The sequence below is a fragment of the Lagenorhynchus albirostris genome, chromosome 6 (assembly GCF_949774975.1).
Source record: "Lagenorhynchus albirostris chromosome 6, mLagAlb1.1, whole genome shotgun sequence".
Classification (NCBI taxonomy): Eukaryota; Metazoa; Chordata; class Mammalia; order Artiodactyla; family Delphinidae; genus Lagenorhynchus; species Lagenorhynchus albirostris.
The window spans coordinates 64,112,495-64,139,575 of NC_083100.1; the positions used below are offsets into that span (position 1 = coordinate 64,112,495).

At 41.0% G+C, this 27,081-nt stretch overlaps 2 protein-coding genes across 7 annotated transcripts in view; both read right to left on the minus strand.

Annotated features, from left to right (window-relative positions):
• Window positions 1-27,081, minus strand: part of B3GALT1 (beta-1,3-galactosyltransferase 1) — a 112,812-nt gene that overhangs the window by 2,340 nt on the left and 83,391 nt on the right. For 3 of the 6 annotated variants that reach the window (XM_060152722.1, XM_060152721.1, XM_060152719.1), the window contains exons 3-4: window positions 15,177-15,348; window positions 2,100-3,987 (exon numbers count right to left, since the gene is read on the minus strand). The exons of 1 other annotated variant lie outside the window; for it this stretch is intronic. In XM_060152722.1, coding sequence (XP_060008705.1) covers window positions 2,778-3,758 — 981 coding nt within the window. In that variant the 5' untranslated portion in view covers window positions 3,759-3,987; window positions 15,177-15,348 and the 3' untranslated portion in view covers window positions 2,100-2,777. Of the gene's footprint in view, window positions 1-2,099; window positions 3,988-15,176; window positions 15,349-27,081 lie in introns of those variants that run through there. 2 more of the 6 variants (XM_060152723.1, XM_060152720.1) reach the window with 1 other exon arrangement.
• LOC132521540 (beta-1,3-galactosyltransferase 1) lies at window positions 2,778-3,758 on the minus strand. The gene has a single exon (XM_060151183.1). The coding sequence runs from the start codon at window positions 3,756-3,758 to the stop codon at window positions 2,778-2,780; it is 981 nt and encodes a 326-aa protein (XP_060007166.1).

Here is a 27,081-nt window from a genome sequence, read left to right on the forward strand (position 1 = left end):
TAAAATGCTATCCGAAACACTATTTTATGTCAAAGAAATGATAATCAATTAAAAAATGGCTTAACAAATCACTATTTGGCCAGTGTCATAAAATTAACAAAAGTAGAAAATTAGAGCTTTTTCCTCATCGCTTGACTTAAACGTTTTTGGAACATTCAAAAAACGAAGGGCAAACATGCTTTAGGCTATTGAAACACCGGACAAGTGGCCTTGCCTCACCAAGCTCCATGCAGAAGAAAATGTACATAGCAAGCCGCTTCTAGCAATACGTACAGCTGGGGAGAAGAAAAAAATGCCTTTAAAAATATATACATGTGGTCTTTGATGAATATTTATATGTTTGTCACATGGGTACTATCTAGCATAAAAAAGTTAGGAAATAGTTCTGTAAGACATGATTCTCTGATTTTTGCCCCTTTTAAAGATGAGGGCTCTATTCATAATTTCCTCACACACAGACATATAAAACGACTCGCAGATGTACACATATGATGCTTATACTGTGCAATTCCTTGACACCGAAAGTGGCTCGACTGAGCATAAGGTAGACGCAAGATGTTGGTATGACACTGAGCCTTGATTCGACTACATGATTGACAGGCAAACCAAGTTCCAAGTCATGAGACTTTTCCAGCGATTGGAATGCACAGCAGTTGAGAGTTGGGGGTTGGAGGGTGGCTCACCTTATGCTGATCCATCTTTCTCCAGGATACCTCATGCTATTTTCTAATTTAACTCAGCAATCCTGCTGACTTGAGATGACAATGTATTAAGGGAAGGAAAGGCCTATCTCCTATTGGGTTCTCTTGGGCTGGAGATAAGAGATCCGGTGTTTTCAAGATATAAGCCATGACTTCCATTTGTACATTTCATCTACTTGTTTGCTATCAACTCCTAGGGGGGCTTGCAAAGGTCAGGTTAAAAAAAAAAAAGGTACACTCTTTGAGTTGGGGAGCTTTCTTTGAGTGAAAACAAACAGAAGTTTTCTAATGAATGGTAGAAGTGTGCAATGTGTGGGTTTGCTGAGTGTCTATTCTTCTTCTGCCAGAGGTAGACTAGCTCTACCAGGCCTCAAAGTTCTTACTGAGAATTCAGATCAAATGTTTCCTGAGATCTAAGTTGATGTGATACATTTTGCAAAGCATGTGCTTCAATGACTGTAATATACCCCCAGCCAGAGGCTCCTCCCCAAAGAAAGGCAGCTGCCTTCCCTTTCAGCAGCCTGGGATATCAAGGCAATTCACTGAAGTAATAACTTATTCACTGAAACCTGAAGAAATGACAGAGAAATGGAAACTTCTCCAAACACCTAACATATTGAAGGAAAAGTCAAAATCTTAGAAGAATCAGGTGCACTGATAGTTCATATCTGATCTGTATTTTGACAGATATTATGTTAAGATGATGTTACTAGTGATGACCATCGTTGTAATTATGTAATTATTTTAGCATTTAGCATAATGCATGATACATTGCATTATGTAGCACCTTTTAAACCAAGGATCCCAAAATACTTAGCAAATGTGATTTTCTCTCACAGCACCTGCGAGGTAGGTGTTTTTTCCAGCCGTTTTATAAATGAGCAAACGGAAGCACAGCAAAGTGAGGATGCCTGCTTAAGTGACCCACACGATGGCAGCAATAGAACCTGAACCCAAGCTTCCCCACCCTTCCTTCCTATAAACCTCAATAACAGAGCTTGCAGAACACCCCCAAACAGCATTGCTGTTAGAGGTACTTGGATGTTTCAGATGTGAGAGAGATTACATCTATCAACAGCAGGGCTAAATCCTTCAGTAACATTGCTCCCTGTTCAAATAGTTTCTCATGTGCTTTGCAAAGGTACGGAAGGGGCATCTAACACTAGTGCCAAGCTTTTGTTAATTGTAACGCACACATAAATGTATATTTTTCTCCATGTGATATACTGTCCTTCTGGCCTCCTACCAACTTACTTCTATACATGTATCTGCCTGAGCCAGAAAGTGTGAAATGTATTTAGTGACATTGTATGGAGGGAAGCAGGTGAGATTACATTTGGCAAAATCTCCTTGGAGGTAATGTTTGTTCTGAAAGAGCAGGAAAAAAAAATTCTCCAGTTTATTTTGTTACGTAGCATTTTATATACATTCTACCCGATGACCAGGTTTAATCCTTGGATGAGCAAGCAGAGTTGTCTTCCAAACATACAGAATATTTAATTCTCAAGTTTAAATTCCCATTTATTTAACTGCAGCCTCCCTGCCAGTCCTAAGTTCATTTCTTAGTGGAACTGCAAATACTGTACACATTACGTGGCAATATATGTAAAAATTCAATGTAACAGCACACACAATATTAATAATCACATCCAGTGTGTCTCCCTGACTGTGCATTATTTCTGAATTGTTTTTGAAAAAGTGTTATTTACTTATTTACTTTTGCAGAGAGGATATGAAGACATTACCATGAGTTCTAGTTTCCCAGAACCAGATTTTTATCTCAGATGCACAGTATGTAAATCCTAGCAGTTGTTAGGAAGTTGCTTTTTGAGATAAATGCAATACTTCAGGACCTGAGAATGAAATCTGGTGCTTTTAACGCATGTATTATTTCTATGAGCAGAGCTTAACACGCGTAAATTGGCAATCCAAGAAAGGAACTAGGAGTGGGAAGAAAAACACTTTTTACAAAACCCCTTCACCAGTTCATTTCCTCTGGTGACACCTGTAAAATACCTACACCCTAGGCCTCATTTCTTAAAAAAGAAAAGAAACGTATTTACATTGGTAAAAATCCTAACATCTGAGATGTTTCTTGCTTGACATGTCATTCCAGATTCTGTGCATTTCTTCTGGAGAGATCTGATGCACGGTGATAACTCGGCGATACCTACACAAACTGTAGGCCATTTTCCAGTGATTGAAGCCACTGTTCTGGAAAGGATGGATGCCCAGCTTTCGAAGACACAGTCCCACATATACATCTTCCAGGTGAAGCAGCCTGGTGTGGAGTGAGGTCTTGTAAATGAGTTCAGCCACATCAGCTGAAAAGATATAGCCGGTCCCCGAGCAGAAGGGTGGGTAGTTACTGTCAGGGTACAAGTCCCTAGGCATATACCACTTACTGCGGACGTCTCGGATTGGCCCTCCGTTGATGACATAGCCAGTAAAATACCTTCTTCTTGGCTTGGTGGACGGTTTTAGTAGTTTATAAATAAGGTTGTCCATGTTGACAAAAATGTCGCTGTCTGTTTTCATGACGTACTTGGCTTTTGAACAAAAAGTGGCCACCCACCTCATCCCCATTAAGGTTTTGAGGGTAAGGTTATGGTAGGAATCAATGAAGTCCTCCACGATAATGTCGTGAAAGATCTGGCTTTCTTGCTCCACCATCTGATTGAGAACGGGATCAGCGTTCTTGCCCAGGAGGAAGAGAGTGGCTATCTTGATCCCTTTAAAGTTGTTCTCATCCCCCCAGGTCTCTCGGATCGCCTGCCGGGCATCGAATTCTTTATGGGTGGTGCTGATGAGGATAACGAGGAAAGGAATGTTTTTCTCACACTTGTTGGGCTCATTTATAAGAAATTCAAAAGAATGGGGGTTTATAGGTCGAGTTCTTATGTTGCCAAAGGTGAAGTTTTTCCTGGCAACTGTTAGATGGCTGAATGGCTTAGAGCCAGTGTAGGAAGAAGTAGGGCGAGTGACACTCAAGTACCAGAGAGCGCTGGCCCAGCACACGACTGTCAAAACGTATAAACAGGAGACCTTTGAAGCCATTGTCTTGAGAGCACGTCTATTCCCAATATTGAAGAGTATGCCTTCTCGGCATTAGTTTCTTTTCATTTGGCAAAGGTAGCATATTACTAGTAAATCTTAAAGTTCGACAGAGAAGCGTGAGTACAGGACTGTCCATGGGTCTCAGTGGCCGTCTGGCACCTCTGTATTCACTCTACTTTTCTCCAAATCTGATACAAGGGTCCATGTCTCATAAATCTTCCTCTTAACTCTGCAAAATCAAAGTACAGTTGTCATTCAGATTTACTTAGTCATTTCACACCCTCAAATAAACATAATAAGGGTATAAGGATTACCCATGCTGATTAAAATAAACACAGGCATTCATTTCCATCAGTATTGACAACTCCCTGACACAAGCATTCTACCTTTCTTCCCTTGATAGGAGTTGTTTACAGATATTCATAGCTCCATGGTATTAGCAAATACATTATAAACTATAGATGAACCATGAAGGAAACGGAATATTCGTAATTTTAAAAAAGATTCCCCCTCTTCACAAAAGGCCTTCTTTGCAGTTAAATATCAATACTTTCTGATGCTAAAGTCTTCTTTCAACCAGGAAAATGTCACCCATGGCCTCATATCTTCCATTTTTCTCAAGTCTAAGTTTTGATTTGCTTGATTCTGATGAAGTCATCAGTTCTCAACATCTCCTCGTTTTCTCTAGCCCCGTTCTTGAAAATGTGTTGATCACCACTGGAAAATCTTTGCTGAAATTGTCTTCCTTGGCTTTGACTTAGAAGTAATTCCCAACTTTTCTCACTTTTTTCCTTATTTTGGCTCTCACAAATGTTAGCTCCTCATTCTCAGTTTTCTGTGATGCTTCGTATGGGGAATATCCTTACTCCTCATGCATGGAGACCATGGCCCTACTGTCCTTCAGAGAGTGGGCAGCATTCATTTTGGAGCTGATCTAAATGGTATCGCTTTTTGTGGTTTTCGGCAATTCACCCTTATGTTCCTTTGGTGAAATTATACTGTCCTCTTTTAATTCTTTTTACTTAGTTACACTTGCCTGTAAACATGGCAGGAGTATAATAAGGGAGACCATTGAGGTTGGGGGCCACAAATTCAATGGAGATGTGACAGAGCACTTTAACTGATGTTCAAATTAAAAAGTTGTCCTTCAGAACCGTAATCCTTTCTAGAACTTCTGCTGCTATCGTGTCAGTCAAAAATATATGCCAGGTTACGACAACCATTCATGTAAAAAATTATCTCTTCCTTCTTAGATCAAAATGTGCAAAATGTGTCTTGGAGGACAGAGATAGCAGATAATGGATATCAGTTTCACCAAAGTCTGCTTTAAAGAAAACTATGCACTTAAATGTATACACTGTGTTGAAAGAATTTAACTGGGATTACAGATTGAAAATCATGTTTCCAAGCACAACAGTCATAATGAAATGAAAAGACATGATGGGCAACAGCAGAGGTAATACACATCTTCTTGTCTAAGCCAAGCACTGACTGTGAATATATGATCCGTATGAGACCAGCCATAACTCAGCGCAGTTATGGTTCTAACTAAATGAGTATTAGAATGGCTTCAAGCAGCATGACTCTAGGCATAGTCAGGCCTTCATCCGACCCATATTAAGTACTCTCTAAATATAGGCTCCGGTATCCTTGGTCTTCTGGAGGGAATTTCTGCTCTAAAGATAAAAAGGGTGTGCTGTGCAGCAAGCTTTGAAACTTTAAGCAGTAAGCCAAAGGAAGTGTGAGAAATCAGCAACAGAGAGTTTAGAAAAGGGTTTCTCACCTTGGGATACACAGACATCGACTCCATTTGAATGCCAAAGGGACGTCTTGGAGTGAGTCTCAAGATGGTACTAGAAACCAAACTTTCTCCACCATTGTCCTAGCCTAGGATCTGATTCTTATGAGCCTACCTTTATCATCATATAGCCCTTGTCACCTCTCACACTTTCCTACTAGACTGTGAGCCACCCATCACTGAACTGTGAAGGGGCTCCCCAAAAGCAGCACCTGGAAGGGGCTTCTACCAAGTTCTCTTCTGGAGCCAGTAATCAGGCTATCAATCGGGGGTTAAGGGCGTGCTGCAACGTATTGGAAAAACAGAAACAGAACGCACACGCCTCCTCAAGGAACTCACAGTCTAGGAGGAAAGACGGCAAGTGAATGATTAAAACAGTGGGATAAACATTTTCATCATAAGGCTAATGGAGTACATAGGAGAGGTGGGCTGGTGGACAGGGCATGGGAGAACTAGGGATGGTCCTGCAGACTGTGCAGAGTGCTTCTCCAAAAGGACCATTCTCCTAAATTGCAGTGTGAGTCCCACGCTCCATCCGCTCCCAGAGTCTAACAATGAGGTTGCCTTGGGGACAAGGCCATGGAAAGTTCATAGAAGTTATCTAAGCTGAATCTTCAAGGACATCTAGGAATTATTGGGATGAGGGTCGGGCATTCCAGGCAGAGGGACCAGCATATGCAAAGGCATAACATGAGAGAGCCTAGTGTGTGCCAGGGCTGTAGAGTAAAGGAAGAAGACAGGGTGATGGGGTGGTGGCTGTGGAGACAGGCAGGGGGCAGATGGTGAGTGGTGCTCAGAAACTCTTCTTAGCCGAGGAGCTGGTTACCCATCTTTGCTAACTAAAGGGCGTAAGGGAGGATTCTACCTTCCCCAAATCCTGTCCACTGATTTTCAATAGCAGTTCATTTTTCCATATTAAGGATATCTATCTCCCATAGCTCTGTGCCCCAGAAGAATAAGCAAAAATTTGTTTTATCTGATAACTTTCTGTATGGTTTTCCAGGAGAAGGGACTCCATAAACACAGGCAGCTGGGCAATTTAAAAAGAGCTAAAAGAGGGAGAACTATGAGAGGAATAGGTGAGAGCACAAATCAAGTATATGTATTTACAAACCCTTTTCACAGAAGAATGAGCATTCTTCCCTAGACAGCTAACAAACATGATACTTCTTACCATTGTTACTGTAGGTCTCATTTAAAAATGTGTATAGTGCACCAGGCACTGTGCTATGCGCTGTATTCAACGCCATGGATTTTACAGAGTTTCGTTCCTCACGGTTTTACAAGGGAGATATTTTCTCCATTTTACAGATGAGAGAATGGAAACTTAGAGATAATAAGTAGCTTGTTCAAGATCACACTACAGGTGAGTGACCAGGTAAGTAATCATCCCAAGTTTCCTAAGTCCTGTTAGGACAACAGGCAAAATCTTGCATGAGAAAGCCCAGGGTGGAAGGGATTATCTCAGGCTGCTAGTCTCCCAGGATCCATAGGTTTATTTTCTTAGATGTGTTTCCATTGCTTGAATTTTTTTCTAGTTTTTGGTTTGCTACCCACCGCACTACACCAATTCTGAAGGGATCCTTGGTCATCAAAAAATGATGATTTGCAAAGAGCACATTAAAGCCTGAAGATGCTGGGGGTGGGGGAGAGCTTTAGAAATTGAAATGGTTCAGAAACACTGCAATTCCCTTTCTCTGACGTCCTGCAAAACACACACACACACACACACACACACACACACACACACACAGTCACACACTGAAAGAATCACTCTCTCTATTGACTTATTTTTCAGACGAGAACAAAAGTAGGCACAGTGTTACATCTTGGTCACCAATAAAAGAGAGGATTTGAAATGGGAACAGGAACCAGGCAGAATCTGAAGAGCGGCCAAGGATAATGTGGACCCACAGCACGGGGTGCTCAGAAACGTCCTTTTTGCTCACAACCAAACAAACTTCTCAGGTGGCCAAACAAGCACAAAAATAGACCTCTGGACCGGAAACAGTAACATAAGTCAAGACAGGAGAGAGTAGCTTGGTGCATTTAATGCTAATGAGTAATTTCATATATGTTGGATTAAGTAGATGGTAATGGGCCAGATGTCCTTGTTTTACTCCTTGAGTAACTGGCTGTGTGGCTTTCTGTGCCTTAGCAGCCTTGGGTATAAAATAAGGGCAAAAGTAACATCTGCTTTACTTCCAAATACGTTAAAGGTATTAATTGTTTGAGTTTCCGGGGAAAGAGTGTAATACAGATAGATGGTATTAGGATACAAAGAGCAAGTTCTAACGTGGCGAGGGGATTCTGTCAGTCCATCAGTTCATGATTTGGGATCCAGGCACATACATTGATCAATCCTTCTAGATACATAGGATTGCTGTCAGTTTTTTGGGTTAGTGACTACACTGTACAGATTTTCTTGCTAGAGAACTCTAGTTTTCTCTTCTTCCTGGAAAACTCAAAGACAAAGGTGCACCGAAAATCTAAGAAAATTCATCAGCTGAAAAGTTCTGGGGAAGAAGCTGAGTGTCACACAGCAGAATTCTCCAGAGGGTTCGTTTAGTTTTACAAGATTGAAACAAAAAACCCTGTTTAACAGACACATTAATGTATCAGTAAAGTAGAAAGCGAAACACAAAACATTTGTTATTCCTTTTAGCAGCCCTACCACAACTGCAGACGCTGATGACACATTAACTTGTCATCCATTAAAGACAAATCCCTCCACACTCTTGCACTGTTGGTGGGAACATAAATTGATACAGCCACTATGGAGAACAGTATGGAGGTTCCTTAAAAAACTGAAAATAGAACTACCATATGACCCAGCAATCCCACTACTGGGCGTATACCCTGAGAAAACCATAATTCAAAAAGAGTCATATACCAAAATGTTCATTGCAGCTCTATTTACAATAGCCAGGACATGGAAGCAACTTAAGTGTCCATCATCGGATGAATGGATAAAGAAGATGTGGCACATATATACAATGGAATATTACTCAGCCATAAAAAGAAACGAAATTGAGATATTTGTAGTGAGGTGGATGGAGCTAGAGACTGTCATACAGAGTGAAGTAAGTCAGAAAGAGAAAAACAAATACCGTATGCTAACACATATATACGGAATCTAAGAAAAAAAAAGGTCATGAAGAACCTAGGGGTAAGATGGGAATAAAGACACAGACCTACTAGAGAATGGACTTGAGGATATGGGGAGGGGGAAGGGTAAGCTGGGACAAAGTGAGAGAGTGGCATGGACATATATACACTAACAAACATAGAATAGATAGCTAGTGGGAAGCAGCCACATAGCACAGGGAGATCAGCTCCGTGCTTTGTGACCACCTAGAGGGGTGAGACAGGGAGGGTGGGAGGGAGGGAGACGCAAGAGGGAAGAGATATGGGAACATATGTATATGTATAACTGATTCACTGTTATAAAGCAGAAACTAACACACCATTGTAAAGCAATTATACTGCAATAAACATGTTAAAAAAAAAAGAAAGAAACATTCAACTAGAATATTTAAAAGATTCCACCCACCCCCTCCACCCCGGGGGCCTTATTGTATTGCAGATTACCTCATTCACAGAACACCTTCGGTAACCATGCACCTTCACCTTTCAGAAAGTTAATGGGGCAGAATTTTCAATTTGAGAAGCACATGTTTCTCCTAGAAATCGCATCCTGGATAGTCTTATTTTGAGTAATTTATTTTTTTAAAAAGCCCCCGAATCTGCTAAAAGTTCTGTTGTATAGCCAGAGGTCAGTCCCAAGAGCAAGTGGGTAGTGTCCCTTGGGTGACCTGTGCATAGTCTGGGTGCCAAGTTCATGTCCTTCTCCATCATAGTTCAAACAGGCACAAGTCGACTCTGATTTCCTAAGCCTCGGTTACCACTGAGTTGGCTTGACAATTATATCAGCTGCCCTACACCCGCGGGCAAGGCTGCAGGGGCCCCAGCAAACGGCCTGTTTCCACTCTGGTGTCTCAAGGAATATAATAGCTTCTTCACTGGTTCATCAGAGATGCACTGAACACCTGTTGAAGCCAGGCACTGTTCTACAAGCTGGTTAAGATGGATGGGGAGCTTACTTTCTAGGAGAGGGAGGCAGAAATTAAACACATGATAAATGAATGCAAAAATATGTTCACGTAGAGATAAGTGCCGGGATGTAAATAAAGTGAAGCAATGGAATGGAGACTGAACAGAGGTGGAACGGGGAGGGACTACTTTAGGTAAATTGGTCTCTCTGAGCGGGTGACACTGGATCTGAGAACAGAAGGTCTTGCTAGTTCTGGTTCAGTCCTTGAGTCCTTCACTAAGTTTATGTTTCTCAGCTTGGATCTTTGGAATTAATGCTTCCTCAGGAGCATCCTTCTGGTTTTTGACCTCTGCCCCTCCCTCGTTTTTTGGATTTTCTTGGCTTCATGTTTCTCGGCTGTGGCCATTCCGCCCACTCCTGCAAATGCCCTCAGCTTCTAGATAGGTAGGTTGTCTACTGTCTTAGTTTGCTACGGCTGCCATGACAAAGTAGCACAGAGTGGAAGCTTAAATGACATAAATGCATTGCTTCACAGTCCTAAAGGCTGGACGTCTGAACAGATGTTGGCAGGGTTGGCTTCTTCTGAGGACTCTGAGGGAGAAATCTGTCCCATGACTCTCTCCTAGCTTCTGAGGGTTTGCTGGCCATCTCTGGTGCTCCCGGCTTGTAGATACATCACCCAGATCTCTGCCTTCATCTTTCCTTGGCGTTCTCCCTGTATGTGTCTCTGTGTCGAAATTTCCCCTTTTTTATAAGGACACCAGTCATATTAGATTAGGGCTCACTCCAATGACCTCATTTAAAAACGCTACTTCCAAATAAGGTCACAGAAATTCTGAGGTACTGGGGCTGGGACTTCAGTGTATCTTTTCGGAGAGACATAATTCCACCTGTATCAACTACTTTCCTGGGTAGCAACAAAATGAAATACTTTGCTTGACAAGACTTCACTCCTCCACACATTTTATTTTCTTGATTTAAGCAGGTAAATCCTTGGGTTTTGGTAAATTAACTTTGAAAGGATGAACAATTTGTAACTAGCATTCAAAGGAGGATGAGACACAAGTGTGAAACGGGACACAAAGTTTGGTTTGCTTTTACATTAAAAAAAGCTAGTTCAGATTATTTTTTAAGATCATGTGAAGAATATGGGACAGTTTATTTATTTTATTTAAGCAGTCCTTTGTTCCTGCCACTTCTCTTTCCTTTGGGCCCCCCCTTAAAAACACTAATTAGTTGAGAAAGCTATGTCAGGGATGTGGCCAATTTTCCAAAAGGTTGGTGCCAACAGTTCTTGAAATACTGACTTGGTTTCCAGAGAATAAGGACAATTCTCCTGGTCAGCTCTAATTACCAGCATTTCTATTATTCTATTTCTATTAGAGCCAATTTTGAATATTCAGAGACCACATGGCACTAAAGAAATGGTCTTAACATTAAAATCCACATAGTAACTTTAAAACCATGGTGTAGAAACATAAACCAGTTGAAAAAAATAAGCCCATTTTTAACCAGTTAAAAGAGAGGAATGAAAAGTAGACAGAAATTCAGAAAGAGAGAGAGAAAGGACTAACTAAATACTAGTGCTTATGAAATGTTCCTGAAATGAATGAGAAGCTGGCTGTACAACACATCGTGGCAGTGAGTAGGGTAAAAGAGATTCGTTCTGAAAAATGTTTTGATCTCAGATGGCTTTCCTCAGAGCTGGTCAATCAGTGAAATCAAAGAATCTTCATTCTGTGGGGAAATCCAGGAACTCAGGCTGCAGCAGAACTAATTGATAAACGAGCCCCGAAGGCCAGAGAGTCTAGTCAGCTGCACTGATTTAGCGAATGGTTATCCTGATGCCATACTAGCTCCCTTCCTCTCGCTCTTATAATTATGTTCTAAATAAGCACAGGAGAGGAAGAAATAAAGCACTGGTCCTTGAAGGCAGGATTTCATAAACCATTATATTATACAGCTTGCTAACTTATTATCTCTTCAAATCACAGAGGGCTGGCCTTTCTTTGAAGTAAGGCCTCTGTGGCTATGGAACGCACCATATACCCATGAAGTCGAAATCCCTGAATGCTCGTAGAAGTTAAGTGTTCTGACTCCTTTGCCTCAGAAAGACAAAGAACTAATCTGTTTTTTTCAAAAAAATTAATTATGAAGTCTTTCCAAGAGACCCCATAATTGAACTTACCCAACAGATCATTTGCAACGAGGAAGCGGCAGAAAGCCAAAGGTAATATTCGTCATGACTTGGCAGTTGAAGTCATTTCCTTCTCAAATCTGGAAGAAATTATTTGAACCTTTCTTTCTTCAGTTCAGTATACCTTGAAATTTCTTGAAAAGGCCTTTATAAATCCCTGCATTCAGAAGAATGGGGCCAGCTTGAAAGAGGAGTGGTTGGGATGAGGATGCCTTTGTATGGGCTTAGGGCTCCTGCTATTCTGAAAGCTACATTCTATTTCACTGCAGAAAAAGAGCACTTCGAATTAGAAGGGAAGATTATAGCTTTCTTCAAATCAATGTGTTGCCCTAGTTCTAGAATTCAGGGAATTTTTAAACATTGCTACAATCCTCTCAGGAAAAAATGAAAATGAGGATATCTCATTATTTTAAATAAATCCTTGGCTTCCTTTCCAGCGATGGATATTGTGTCTTTTTCCCGGACCGGGGCACGAACGCGTGTCCCCTGCATCGGCAGGCGGACTCTCAACCACTGCGCCACCAGGGAAGCCCGATATTGTGTCTTGACTGCCTTATATGAGGCATGTTTTTAAATATGGGCAGAGCAATCACTTGTTCAATCATAGGAGCTTGGGAACCTGGTAATGTGGTCGGGCCTTGGATAAGGGCTTCTCTACTGGGAAAGGAAATGCCAGGATGTTTCATTACAGATTTGGAAGAGCATGGGAGGAAAGACATCCTGCTAATATAAACAGCAGCTGGGAGAATTTAAAAATGATGAGCCATGTGATACCAAAAAGAGTTTTCACTTGGCCCATTATTTGGGGGGAAAACTGATTAAAAATGGGTATTTTTAGAAACCAGAAAGATGTTAGTGTATTACTGTCTGAAATTTACAAAGTCTAAGGAGAGCTATTTCTTAGACAGCTCACCACAGAGAGATAATATTATTTTAGGTCAAATTTCAAAGAACGATGTAAGTACCATTTAGCAACTGATAACATAGGGATGAGAATTTGCAATTTTTATTTTCTTTTTTCCCCCTTTTCTAATTTGAATGCCCCTTTATACAATATCACTTAATTGGAATACGTAATAGCCAAAAGTAATTTCATGTAGATGCCCTCAATGGAAATTATTCTGTAGGCAGTCAATCTTATGGCACTGGGAGAACTGGATTCAACTTCCTGATTTTAGTCATTGGTTCTGAACTCAGTGCCTCTCTCTGCCTTGTTTCCTCATCTATCAAATGAGAATGGTAACATCTGGACATACTTTGCAGGGTGAGTGTAAGGATCAAATTTCAAAAATTATTTGAAAGTAATTTGTAAGCTGAACACTGTGACATGAATTAGAAGTATTATCATTGTTAATATAAACATGATAAAGACAAATCCTGAGAGGATCACCTATAAAATGTATCCTGAGCAATGATCTGTCAATGCATCTTGAGTATGTAGTACAAAAGCAGTTTTCTTACTTGTCTGTTGCTCCAAAAAGCTTAGTATTTCCAGTTGAATGTTTGCATAAGAAATTTCAAGGTCATTTTATATTGTCTATATTAAAAAGGTCTTGCACTTTGGCCAAAAAAATGGGGGGTTTATGCAAGTTAGAGGAAACGTCATTATGAGTATTATTATGAGCACTGATGTGATGTAGAATTAACTCTTCTCAAATAGGACTTAAGAATATGAAAAATCTACCAGATTTAAATAGCCCTTTGAGTAGCATTTACATAGCCATAATTAACATTCTATGTACACCAAGACAGCCTGAAATGGCTACGCCATGATTCTTTTACAGATGCTTAAGACAAAGCCAATACAAGATTCATGATGTTTTTTCTTCGTAGGATTGTCAAGGTTTTTAATAGAATCTATCAGAAATGTACTATTACGAAGTATCTCACCATGCCAACACTTAACTAAGAGACTTACTAGTTTTCACCATTAGAATTGGCTTTATGAATTGTTCTAGAAATGCACCCAAAGGAATGCCTGGGTGACAATGATGGTTTTGTTTGTCAGAGTAGCTTTTTAACCATGCCCTTTTGTTTCTGAAATCTCTGGTTTTGTACATAATTTTCTTAAATTAGTACCTACTGGTCCATCAGATGGAAATGCTGCTGTTTGTTTCATTCTCATTCTCAGTCAACTGCATTGGTTCTTCCCCAGCCTTGCTCCCCACAAGTTGTTGACCAAACACTTGCTCAGCTTCATCCTCATCAGACACTACTTTGTGCCTGGGATTTGTTTTTTGTTTTTTTTTTTTTTGTAGTACGCGGGGCTCTCACTGTTGTGGCCTCTCCTGTTGCGGAGCACAGGCTCTGGGCACGCAGGCTCAGCGGTCATGGCTCACGGGCCCAGGCGCTCCGCGGCATGTGGGATCCTCCTGGACCGCGGCATGAACCCATGTCCCCTGCATCGGCAGGTGGACTCTCAACCACTGCGCCACCAGGGAAGCCCTGTGCCTGGGATTTCTATTTCTACACATTCCCTTCTGTTTACAACTTCCTTTTTGCTAAAGATTCTAATTTCTCCAATGGTTAGACACCCAGCCTGCCAATTTTCATTCTACTGCCGCCTTGAACTCTTCACCACAATCAACCTTACATAGCTCTTGAATCTGTTTGAGGCTACACTGGACTCCTCTAGATTGGATTCCACGGGCAGGGATTACAATATCAATCTCTCCCATGGGCTTTGGGTTCGGTTCTCACTTGTGTGTCATTTCTCCATTTACTCTCCCCACTTCATTAATCCCCCACTGTTGCCTGTAATCTTTCTTCTTACTCCTGTGCCTTTAAATATTGTAGGGTAAGGTCTCATCATCAAAGAGACTGAGACAGTTTGTCTTCCGGACAAAGCCCAGGATTGACAGTAGACAGGAAAAGATTCTAGTTGTAGCTCTGCCATGAAGTCTCTTTGGAAATGTACTGCCATCGCCACGCCACGCCCCCGCCAAATCTCTCTTGGTTTAAAAATTGCATTCATCCTCACTGATCAGAAATTCTGCCACTGGTCCATGTACTCTCAACCCCCTCAGTGAAGGTCTCTTCTAGATTCGGTGTTTGCAGCCTCTCTATTCCCACTGGCTCCTCTTTTGTCTTTAGAAGGGCTTATCTGCCCTTGCTTAGAAAAATGACAGGAGTAACAACAAACCCTTCTCCTGACCCTGGCCTCACATTCAATTAGCATGGTATTTTTCTCCTTCATTTCATAACCGGAGCCTCTAAATGAGTGCTCTTTCCTGCTTTTCTTCATTTCCTCACCTACTTAACTTGCAATTTATCAGCATGCTACGTGATGCCCTCCCTGCTCTCAGCTGCTTTTGATACACTTGGTCCCTCTCTTCTTTCAACTCTTACCTAGGATTCCTTCCTACTCACGTTTCTCTGCTCATCTTTTTCACGGTCCTCTGTGTTCTCTTCTCTTCATCCCTCCTCTGCCTGCTCTTTACACTCTCCAAACCAGTACTCGGCCCTCGTTCCAGTCTCATCAGCACGGGGAGCTCATTCTTTTGAGAAAAGGCTTCCGCTGTCAACTTTCCAACAGCGTTCACTGGAAAGATGGAAGAGAGACCAAGAAACTTTACATCTCTTCCCATTTTCAGCACCCTGTTCTCTCTCTCAGACAGGGTATAAATGTCAACTTGTACCAAAGCAGGGAGACATTTGCCTTCCTCCTGCTTTTTGCTTTCTTTTTCCCTTGTAGACAATATATTTCAGAACACGTGTCCGAGTCCAATTTCTTAAACAGGGAAGTCTGCATCACAGACAAACTCAACAGACATATAGGGCAGGTTTTATTAATGACAACAGAAAGTAAAAAATGATTCTGTGCTTTCTGTTCACCTACATATATGAGAGGTTTTACTTTTCATTATATTTGAGATGTCAGGCTGTTTCTGAAACCGTGAAAATGTTGTAAAGTCCTATTCAGAGCGTGTTTTTACTTGGCCCATTAGAGATGAAATTCTGAGGCTATTTTTTGTTTAAGGACTGCATTTTAACAGTCATTTTTCAGTAAGTCACAGACAGATAGTACAGGTGACTTTTCTAAGAGATTTCAAGCTATTTGCTTTCCTTTTCCCTGATTATATAATTTGAAAACCCATCAGACAGTTTTAAAGTTTTGCAAAAGTAGAATTTAGGAAAGGTCTTTAAGTATAATTGGAAACAGGTCAGTTGTGAAAGGAACTAGTCTTGGAAAAAAATCTCACTTGCCATTCTACATTATATTTCTTCAGTCAAAACTGTAACCATTTTCATGACTGGGTAGATTATCATGGCACACCATTATTAAGATTTTTTAAATCATAATTATTTTGAAATAATATTTTAAATAGTAGTTTCTATTTAATCATTGCTTACTATTTGCTAGGACTATGTAAAGTGCTTTAACAAATAATATTTGTTCATACAGTTTACATACTTAGAAGACACACCATTGCTTTCCCTGCCTCTACTCACATCTGTGATGTTCTCTATAGTTTACATAAAATCTTGCTAACAATTATAAGAAATAGGCATCCTTGTTCCCATTTTACAGAAGAGGAAACAGACCCAAAGAGATTAAGCAACTTGCTCCACCAGCATCTTATAGCTAGTGAGTGATTAAACCTGGATTTAAACACAAGTCTGTTAAACTGTAATGTGTGGGTCCACACAGTATATTCAGCATTTCACTTTTTACATGGTAGTCAGATTTTAAAAGTGTGTGTTTCTTATTTCCTTTAATAAACAATTATCCATGGAGTAATGTGAGAAATAGGGAAAACTGACTCACAGCTGCTGCAAATATTACCGTGGCTTTAAGGGTCTTTCTGGCCCTGAGATCCTTAGTTACATAACGTAGATGTGTAGTTATCATTTTTAAATGAGAACTGGAGAAAGGATGAAGGACTCATCCCCATTTACAAGGCTACTCCCTTCACCATATTTAGATATGTAGAAAACCAAACCAATAATGATGCTTGGAGCACATGCAATTCTATGTCAAAAGGAACAGTTGCTCTTAAGGGATATTTTAATTAAGCTCTGAAGGCCAGATGAGCTACTCATCCCTGCCATAATGAAGCACTCATTTTTATCTTGTGGAGACTGTAAGACTTGGCATCTGAGGCTCTGTCACTTACTAGCTATGTGTCTGTAATCAAGTAAATTCTCCACTTACAGCAAATTCGGTAGATTAGCTAACTGATTTCCTATTCTAATCCCCCTTTAGCTTTTCTTCCAGGAAATAGGCCAGTTGTAAAAGAAGCTGAAGTCCAGACTAAATTTCCCAGGTCCCTTTACAACTAGGATAAAGGCATATGACCTAATTTCCACCAATCAGAAGCCTCTGGGCAAGAAAAAGATGCAGGAGTGAGCAACGGAAGGTGGCAGCGGCTTTCTGCTTATTTGGATTGACTGGAGAGCACATGGAGTGCCAAAGGTATCTGGTTCTTCTGGAACTGCTGTGATGAAATTTCCAGCCTCCAAATGTGAACATCGTAGGGGTGAATAGAGGCAGTGGAAGCAATGAGGCATCCTCTAAAAGAGCTCCAAATAATTGTCAGGCACTGTTTAGGCTGTATTGTTCATGACGCTGCTGTCTGGCTGGTTAGTAACCAAACCTGGGTCTTGCCATCCCAGAGATTCCATGAACTACCTAATACCCTTTGACAAGTTCCTTTCTCAACCTGGGAGAGTGGATACTATTGTTTGTAACTAAGAACCCCAAGCATACACCATTCTACTTCTTTAAGGATAAGATGAGATGGTAATCTACTTTTTAGGCTGGTTGTGAGGTACATGGTAAGCTTTAAAATGGCACATAGGGGCTTCCCTGGTGGTGCAGTGGTTAAGAATCTGCCTGCCAATGCAGGGGACACGGGTTCGATCCCTGGTCCAGGAAGATCCCACATGCCGCGGAGCAACTAAGCCCATGAGCCACAACTACTGAGCCCGCGTGCCACAATTACTGAAGCCCATGTGCCCTAGAGCCCGTGCTCTGCAACAAGAGAAGCCACCGCAATGAGAAGCCCGCTCACCTCAACGAAGAGTAGCCCCTGCTCGCCACAACTAGAGAAAGCCCGCGCGCAGCAATGAAGACCCAATGCAGCCATAAATAAATAAATAAATAAATAATTGAATAAGATGTTTTAAGAAATAAAATAAAATGGCATAGAAATTTTAATTTTTGTTATTATTAATTGCTGGCCACTTAAGCTTTGCTGGAGAGAACTACCAACCACCACAAAATAAATAAATAAGTTCCTGCTATACTCACCTTGGAAAATGCTGCATAGTATTGCCCATGTGAGATGCAGCCTTTTGAATTAAGGATTATATTTGAAAACTCTATTATTCTCTCTCCGTGCTATCTAAGAATGTATAGCATATGTCTTTGGACTAGATGTCACTTGGCCCATTTGTTGTGATCTTGCTTAGGGCAAAATACCCTGTATGACAACTGATTATTTCTTTCGGGGAACTGTTGTGCCCCTTTCTCCAAGATGAATTCACTGAAAACCACACAGCCTTCATTTAAAAACAGGACTCCAAAAATACACTCTCAAAAATTGCTGAAAATTCATTTGGTTCTTTGTAATGTGTTAATTTTACTTATATAAATATACATGGCATCGTACATGTACCCACTCTTGAGCCTGGAGACATGCTGACAACTTATTCTCTGTTCTTTTTTTTTGGTCCTCAAAAGGACCATTGTAGTTTTATTTGCACGTATTTACTCATTATATTTGACAATCCCATGATTAAAATTTATAAATGTTACATTAAATATACAAACTGAAATGAAAATCCCCTACTTTAAAGGAGCTTATAGTTACAGTAACTATAATCTAGAAGAAATAAGAAATAATTAGTTATGCCACTATAACTGAAACAGTTTATTATTGATGAGGATGACTGGGTTAAATTCACGGAAGAGAAAACACGACTTAGATTAAGAATTTTTTTTAAATGAAATCTCAATAGGAGAAAAATTGGTTGTCGGGGAGAGACATTCAATGATAAAATGAAAATACTTGCAAAGAAACAAAGGTGTTAAATTGTTTGATTTATTTGGAGACTTGGGAGCTGTCCAGTATAGCAACTTCTTGGATTCATGACAGAGTGTAGTTAAAATTAAGAATGCAGAGGGAGTCCTTGATCATGAGTATATTTCTTCTCCACCATACCTTTTATCATTTCTTCATCTTCAATATACTTTCATAACTTTACCATTGATTGTATTTTAGGTTGACTGTTTCTTTATGTCATATGGAAAAACCCCTCAATCCATAGGCTAGTTTCCTCAACTGCTTTTTTTTTTTTTTTTTTTTTGCGGTACGCGGGCCTCTCACTGTGGTGGCCTCTCCCGTTGCGGAGCACAGGCTCCGGACGCACAGGCCCATCGGCCACGGCTCCACGGGCCCAGCCGCTCCGCGGCACGTGGGATCCTCCCAGACCGGGGCACAAACCCGTGTCCCCTGCATCAGCAGGCGGACTCTCAACCACTGCGCCACCAGAGAAGCCCCTCCTCAACTACTTTTTAACTGCATCTCTTTGATAAACTGTAACTTCTGTAAGGGCAAAGATTTTATCTGGCTTTATCACTATTTTATTACTCTCATTATTACGTCTATCTTTATCACTATGTCTAAGCCTAATAGCATAGTGCGAGAAATACTGTAGTTAATAAATAAATAATTGCTGAGTAAATGGCTTCTAGATAGCCATAAACAGCAATCCATCATCCAACAGTAGCATCAACAAGAGCCCTTTGCTGAGATATCATAGATAAGTGGGCCATATTCTACAACAAGTATTTATGTGATGTGCTGGAAAGATACACCAGAAGGTGCTTTTTGTAGTCTGGGTGTATAACTTTTCCTATGCCGGGCCCTTTTCACAATGCTATTCAAGGCAAATTTTTGCCTCTGATTTAATTCCTGAATTCGTGACTTAGTTATAATGATTCTAGATTAAAAATACATTTTCTGGATGAAAGATAAAGTTTCCGTAGGTGACAATAAAACACACATACACACAGTAACTCAGCATTAATAAGAAGAGAAATTCAGGAAACACAGAATTTGCAGCTTTTCTGGGTGAATATTTTTCAAAGTTTTTCACGAGTTGTCAACTGTCACATCCTTGACTTATTATTTCCTGAATGTCTTTCTGAACCGATTTTTAATAAATTATCTGGCTTGCTGTTGTGGTGCGTCACTTGTGATCACATCCATCTTGTCCAGTTACAGCGGTAATATGTGTAACCTGGATCTCTAAGGAGTGATAAAGTGATGCAAATAGTGCTTTTCACCTTGGGTTACCATAGCCACAGTCATTATTTGCACCAGCTTCCGTGCTGTGTTCTTCTATGAAATCCCCTAACAAGATGCTTCACCTCATGTCACATCCAAACTACTGATAAGAATACATTCATTGAAAAGTTTGGAGCTGACATTTCACTGCCAAAATTGCCCTTCCAAAAAATTATCTTCAGAGCTATTGTTAGGTTGATTTTAATATGCTTGCAAATTCTTTATAGAAACCATATGTTGCCAGATTCAAGAGGACAATTTGCATCCTGGGTAATAGGAATGGGGTGAAGAATAGCCCTCTAATAACTGGAAAGTTTTCAAGGCATGAAGCACATGCAACAGCAATCATGGGCTCCGTGGTTCCCTGGGCATAGGTCAGTCCCAGAAAACTAGTAGAGAAGTGTTCATGCTTCTGGGTCTCTGGGGAGCTCTAGGGCATGGTTTCTGTGGCAGTTGTCAGAAATCAAGATTATTATTTATTTTCCACTTGGGTCAGCGAGCTAACAAGCAAATATAAATTCCCAATAGGAGTAACATATTCTTCTAAGAGGAAGGAGGAGGTTTTTCAAAGTGCTGTCTTATAGGCAGAGTGATTCCAGCATCCTTATTATTTTGAGTTGTGAGATGCTGAAGGGTGGGAACACTGGGTTAAATGAGATTCTTCAGATTTACTCACCGCAGGATGGCTCAGAGCCTTTACTATGATCCTTTCCTTTGGGAATCTCAATACACAGATATAACAAGGCTCACTGAATTCTGTTATTACCAGGAGCTTCTCGGGAACACAGTCTGGGATGCTGTGGCCTATTGGACAGTTTAGATGCTCCATAACTTCCCTTTTGGAATTATGAATGACTATCACCACTTTTTTGTTATAGTATCTCTTGTTGCTTAAAAAAAAAGGTCTAAAAAAAGGCAGACTGGTCACAGCCCTTTGGCTACTTCATGGGGTGAACATATAATCCTATTAGAGTATCTATTTTAAAAAACTTCTTGTTAGCCTAGTGCCTTATTACTCTTAATTTTCTTAACTTTTCTCTTTCTAACAGTGTATTTTAAGGCCCTCTTGCTTTGGAGAAGGCTTTTGTTTTAGTAGTACACAAAGGATGCATACTCAAGACAGAAAATGCAGAGGATCAAAATAAACAAAAAGAAGAAAATAAAAATCACCCATAATCCTATCAAGCAGATATGAGCACTGTTGACAAGTAGATGTAGATCTTTTATTTGCATTTTAGATATTTTCATTTATAAATATAGGAACACGTTGTGTGGACTTTTTTTTTTTTTTTTTTTTGCAGTACGCGGGCCTCTCACTGTTGTGCCCTCTCCCGTTGCGGAGCACGGGCTCCAGACACGCAGGCTCAGCAGCCATGGCTCACGGGCCCAGCCGCTCCGCGGCATGTAGGATCTTCCCGGACCGGGGCACGAACCCGTGTCCCCTGCATCGGCAGGCGGACTCTCAACCACTGCGCCACCAGGGAAGCCCGGTGTGGACATTTTAATATGCTTTTTTTCCACTTAGCAAGCAGGATCAACACTTTTGCATGCTATTAGCTACTCTCACGCCACTTCATTTTCAATCACTGCCATATTTCACTTATGTAATCATTCTTCCACTGTTGGATGTTTAGTCTTAACAGGCTTCCTGCTCTTCCCAAGTTTACTCTGTTAGCATTCTCAGAGATTTCAGTGATGTGAATATCAGAACAGATGACAGTGTTCTCGGTTCTATAAAGCCTTGTCCTAGAAACTTCACGACTCAGTTGCTGTATCAGAGAACAAAGGCACTGACAATGACCTGCCACCTGGAGTCCCTGAAATTATACTCATGGTGCTACAGACGGTGATAAGGCCCCAGCCCGACTCATTCAATCTGCAGCTACAACTTATTCCCAGGCCACTAATACTTCAGAGGGACAATGCAAGCAACTTATGGGTCAAATCCACAGAAGGGCACTAAGTTAACCCTTCTGGCTCCTGGGATGTGGACAGTATGGGATGTGAGGATCTTTAGGATGGCAGCATGAGACAGTTCCCTGTTTTGTTTGAAGTCTTCCAGGCTATTTATCTCAGAGCTTGACCTGGAATGAATGCCCACATCACTTACATCAAAGATAATTCCTTCAGCACCATAGGAACAGTTATGAAAAGGCCGATAACATCATAGCCCAGTAGTCTCTTCAATGAGCCAACTCCAGTAATGAGCGTCAAGTGCTGAGAATTCATATCTGTAGACTGACCACAGAAGTTCTTCCTGGCGTTGACAGGCATGACGTGAGGGAGGCTGGTGGGCTGGATTTCGCTGGTCTAAATGGAACTCTTACTCCATGCATGTTATTTTAGGATGAGACCTTGATTGCCTCTCATCCTTGTTTCCTTAACTGTGAAGCACCTTGAAGTAGTCTTCCATACAAAGGAGGTCAAATTGGACTGGAACTATCTTGGCTCTCTCTACAAGTCAAATGTTTATGAAAATTTGCAGCTACAAACTTTTAGTATTTAATTCCCAGGATTTTGGATTTTGTCAGTAATTTTGAAAAACATTTGTTAAGGGATTTGTACCAGGAGGCGGTATTGTGAAGTGTTAAAACTATAGACAGTATATTGAGATAACCTGAGTTCAAATTCTGCCATTTACTAGCTGTATCACCGGTCTGCAATCATCTCCTCAGCTGGAATACAGGAAAAGTGTGTCTATTTCAGATTCATGAAAATTAAATGAAATAAATATCAGGAAAGCACTCAATATCCATCTTGCACACAGAGATGCTTAATAAATACTATTATGGTTAGTTTTAATATTGAAAGAAAATTATAAATATATTTAAATATTTTAATACAACTTATTATCAATAAGGATGCTATTATTAATTGTCTCTACTATGTGTGAGTGCTGTGCTTGTTCCTGGGGGTAAAAAGTTGATTAAGATACTTTCCTCTAAGGAGTTGAAGTCTAGAGAGTAGTCACCTGCAGTTTATTTCAATATAGTCCTGTAAGTGATGAAATAAATGGTATACAAGTACGTATGAGATGTGGAGATGCATTGCTCAGTGTAGATGGATATAGGGGAGACTTAGTGGAGCCACATGGCACGGGCAGTGGAATTTTACTTGCAGGGCATCAGCATGAGTTACTGAAATGCTGTGGTCGCTGCTTCCCTCTGGTGCTTTCAACCTGAGCTTAAATCCAAAGAACTGAAGAAACCTCAAGTGTTTTTGTTTTGTTTTAACGATTGGGTTTTACTGTCTTACAGAAGGTGTGAGAAAACAAGTCCCTGCTATTTTCTGTACAAAATAACTTTTGAAATATCATATATCTTTATATAGCCTAGTACAGGGAATACATTTTAATTCATTTGGGTTTTTTTTCAGCTTCTTTAATATGTACACCAAACCACATTCTATTCAAGTGTTTAAAAACCTAGACCAAATCAAGGTAATAGTTTCTGGTGTTTAATTATTTTATTTTATTTATTTTATTTTTGGCTGTGTTGGGTCTTCATTGCTGCGTGCGGGCTCTTCTCTGGTTGCGGCGAGCAGGAGCTACTCTTTGTTGCGGTGCGTGGGCTTTCATCGTGGTGGCTCCTCTTATTGTAGAGCACGGGCTCTAGGTGCGCGGGCTCAGTAGTTGTGGCGCACGGGCTCAGTTGCTCTGCAGCATGTGGGATCCTCCCGGACCAGGGCTCGAACCCGTGTCCCCTGCATTGGCAGGCGGACTCTCAACCACTGCGCCACCAGGGAAGCCTGGTTTCTGGTGTTTAATTAAGCAAAAACAAGCCAACCCCCCCCCCCCCAACAAAAGACAGTTATATTTAAAGGAAACGTTAGGGTAGGGAAAATTACTTAAATACATTAGCCTTTCGTCCTTATTTCCTGTGGTTTCCTGTATTTTTCCTTCTCCCTGAGATATTCTCTTGGCAGCAAATACAGAATCTCAAGATCTGTACTACTGTAGACATTTGGATTTCTTGTGTCTTTGTCGGGGCATTTTACTTTCCTAATTCGGAACGGGGCTTCAGTGGCTACTGGCTAAAAATCAAGCCTGATGTAGCTTCTCACCCACTATTAGGAAAAGGGGGAGGCTGGAACGGGCCTTTGGTCCTCATTAGATGCCTGATACATTTTATTTGTACATTTGCAGAAGCGGCTCAGCGAGTGTGGCAGTGCCACTGTGGCCAGATTTGCTAATTGGAGAATGTGAAAGAGTAGCCATAGAATCTCAGGGTCTCCGGGGAATTTGCCAAACTGGAAGTTTAATCCCATCATTGTGTTTCTTACCCTAAAGGCATAGAAAGACACTATCTCCAATTTTTGGTCTCCATTCAGACACCAATGTGGCTTACAACGATCAAATGTCAGATGCGAATGAACTACAAAAGCCGACCTTGTCTTAAGGGTGAAGACCTTGCGCTGATCCATATTGTGTTCTAACACTGGACAGAGGAGATCGCTCTGGAGTAGCTTTTTTGAAAAGCTTTTTTAAAAAGCTGTTCAAGGAGGTTCTGAGTATCACATAAGTATAGAGTTGACCTTTGAACAATTCAAGGGTGAGGGGTGCTGACCCCCGGGCAAAATCCAAATCCACGTACTGCTAGCTCTGCCTCCAAAACAAAGGAACCGATAAACAGTTTGGATAGAATCAGGACTCAAACCCTCGTTCTTGTGATTTCACATATCATGACCTCTAATTGAACACAAACGCTTCCACACATTTCATGTAGAAAATACACTATATTTATTGAAAAATACCCACATGTAAGAGTGGACCTGTGCAGTTCAAACCTGTGTTGCTCAAGGGTCAACTGTATTTATCACGTTGTCATTCTCGGTGAATGAATGACAGAATGTAAGGCAGCAGTGGAGTTTCTTGCATAAAAAGGATTTCAACATTTAGTCGCTTCATTTTACGGGGAGAAAGTCTGTAGAGACGTGAACCATCTGTGACATAAGTAAAAGAACCGGTGGTATCTAAAGCTGGAACTCGGGTCTCTGATTCTTTTAAGAGCCTTGTCATCTTCTGGAAAAGGGGCCACATGGTGCCTTTCAAGGATGGACAAGCCAGGGTAAGTCAGTCTTTCTTTATCTTCCCACCTTGTGCACTAACAAAGGATGCTCACTGAGAAGATCATTGTTCAGACAGGGCTGACTCTCTGTAAAGAAAAATCTAGGCTCCATTTGAGTGGTATCTATTTATTGACTTAAAGCTTAAGTTTTCCACCGTGGGTACCAGTGTTTATATGGAAGACTGTTACACCCACTACATCTTCATTAAACAAAATGGAGTCTCCTTTTAGTCTGAGTAGGTATAATGATCCTATGACCCACAAGAACACCATTGCCCTGAACTCATTCTCTCTCTTTTTTTTTTTTAATAGTTCTTACCTGTGTTAGAGACTGTTTTTGAAATGGCGACCAGCACACCCTATTCTGTCCAGCAAAGTTCTCTTTTTAGTTAATAATCCACTCCACAAGAGTTCAACTCTTCACGGATACAGAAGTTCAACGTTGAGCTTGTTTTGTTAAAAATTCTGATTTCATCCTTACAGTCCAAATTTCAATGTTGGAAATAGTCTTAAAAGGTGCTTTAGGACAATCATCTACCTCAGGGATAAATCACATCTTAGATATGAATGTATCTGAGGAGGTACAGGAAAAGTTTCCAGAATCCCTTGGGAATTTGTACTAGAATCTGATCATGTTCACTTAAAGATGTCATATTTCATGTACAGACTAGCTATTCCTATAATTTCAGTGTCTATCTTCCAGTTCTACCCTGAGACTTGGTGGGGGATAGTCAAATCAATTCTCTCTCTCTCTCTTTTTTTTTTTTTGCCGTACGCGGGCCTCTCACTGTTGCGGCCTCTCCCGTTGCGGAGCACAGGCTCCGGACGCGCAGGCTCAGCGGCCATGGCTCACGGGCCCAGCTGCTCCGCGGCATGTGGGATCTTCCCGGACCGGGGCACGAACCCGCGTCCCCTGCATCGGCAGGCGGAGTCTCAACCACTGCGCCACCAGGGAAGCCCCAAATCAATTCTCTTTTAGAGTACTTATGTGAGGGTAGATCAGTACCTTCTGGCTCTTCTTTCCCCAGATTAAGACATGCCCTTTTCAATTTGGGGGGAAGAGTTTACACCACACACAGTTGTTCCATGGCTGCCCAGAATTAGTTTTCAATGAGCAAATCAGGAAGTAGCTCTCTTTGGATAGTGTTTTTTTTCTGACTCATTGGCATTGAAACACTTTCAGGATCTTTCTGAATTTAGCTTAAGGAACTGAATTTCCTTGAGAACTTCACTGTATGATGTCCAAGAGTCACTGGTGCTTCTATTTTTGTTTTTGTTAAGTTAATTTCCTAGTCTGGGACTTTTGAGCTCATAACCTCTGCAAGGAGACACAGCCTCTGAGCCGCGGGCTAGGAGGAAGCTGTATTTCAAGGACAAGGAAGCCAGGGAGGGGAAGGGGGAACATGTTTATTTTCACTTTTCACAGACAACAGTGGGAATGAATCTAAACTCTGGCAGGAGACCATTAGGTGCCAAACTGCCACTGTCATTTGCATAATGTGTAATCTAAGGTGTTGATTCATCTCTGATAGACAGGCATGTTCAGAGAGGGGAGGTAAAATTACCCATCACCCCTCTGCCTGCCCTTTAGGAAACCAATCACATTCCTTCTCTCCATCAGTTCCACAGAGGCAGGGACCTTTCTGCTCCATTGAACTTGCTTCTTGTCTCTACTTAGCAAACTGACTGATGGTGCTAGCTCTTCCCCTGCCGCTGCTTCTGATGTGCGGCCCCATGCTGCTGAGGGCCGCTGCTCCCTCCACCCAAAGGAAAGGAACAGGAACCGTCATCAACGTAACTGGTTGTTCGGTGTGCATTTTTTTTTATAATACTGTATTCTGTAAAATTGCATCCCATCCTTAAATGGGACTTACCTTCTGAAAATTGTGGAGAAATGTACATGTTCAGAAAGTG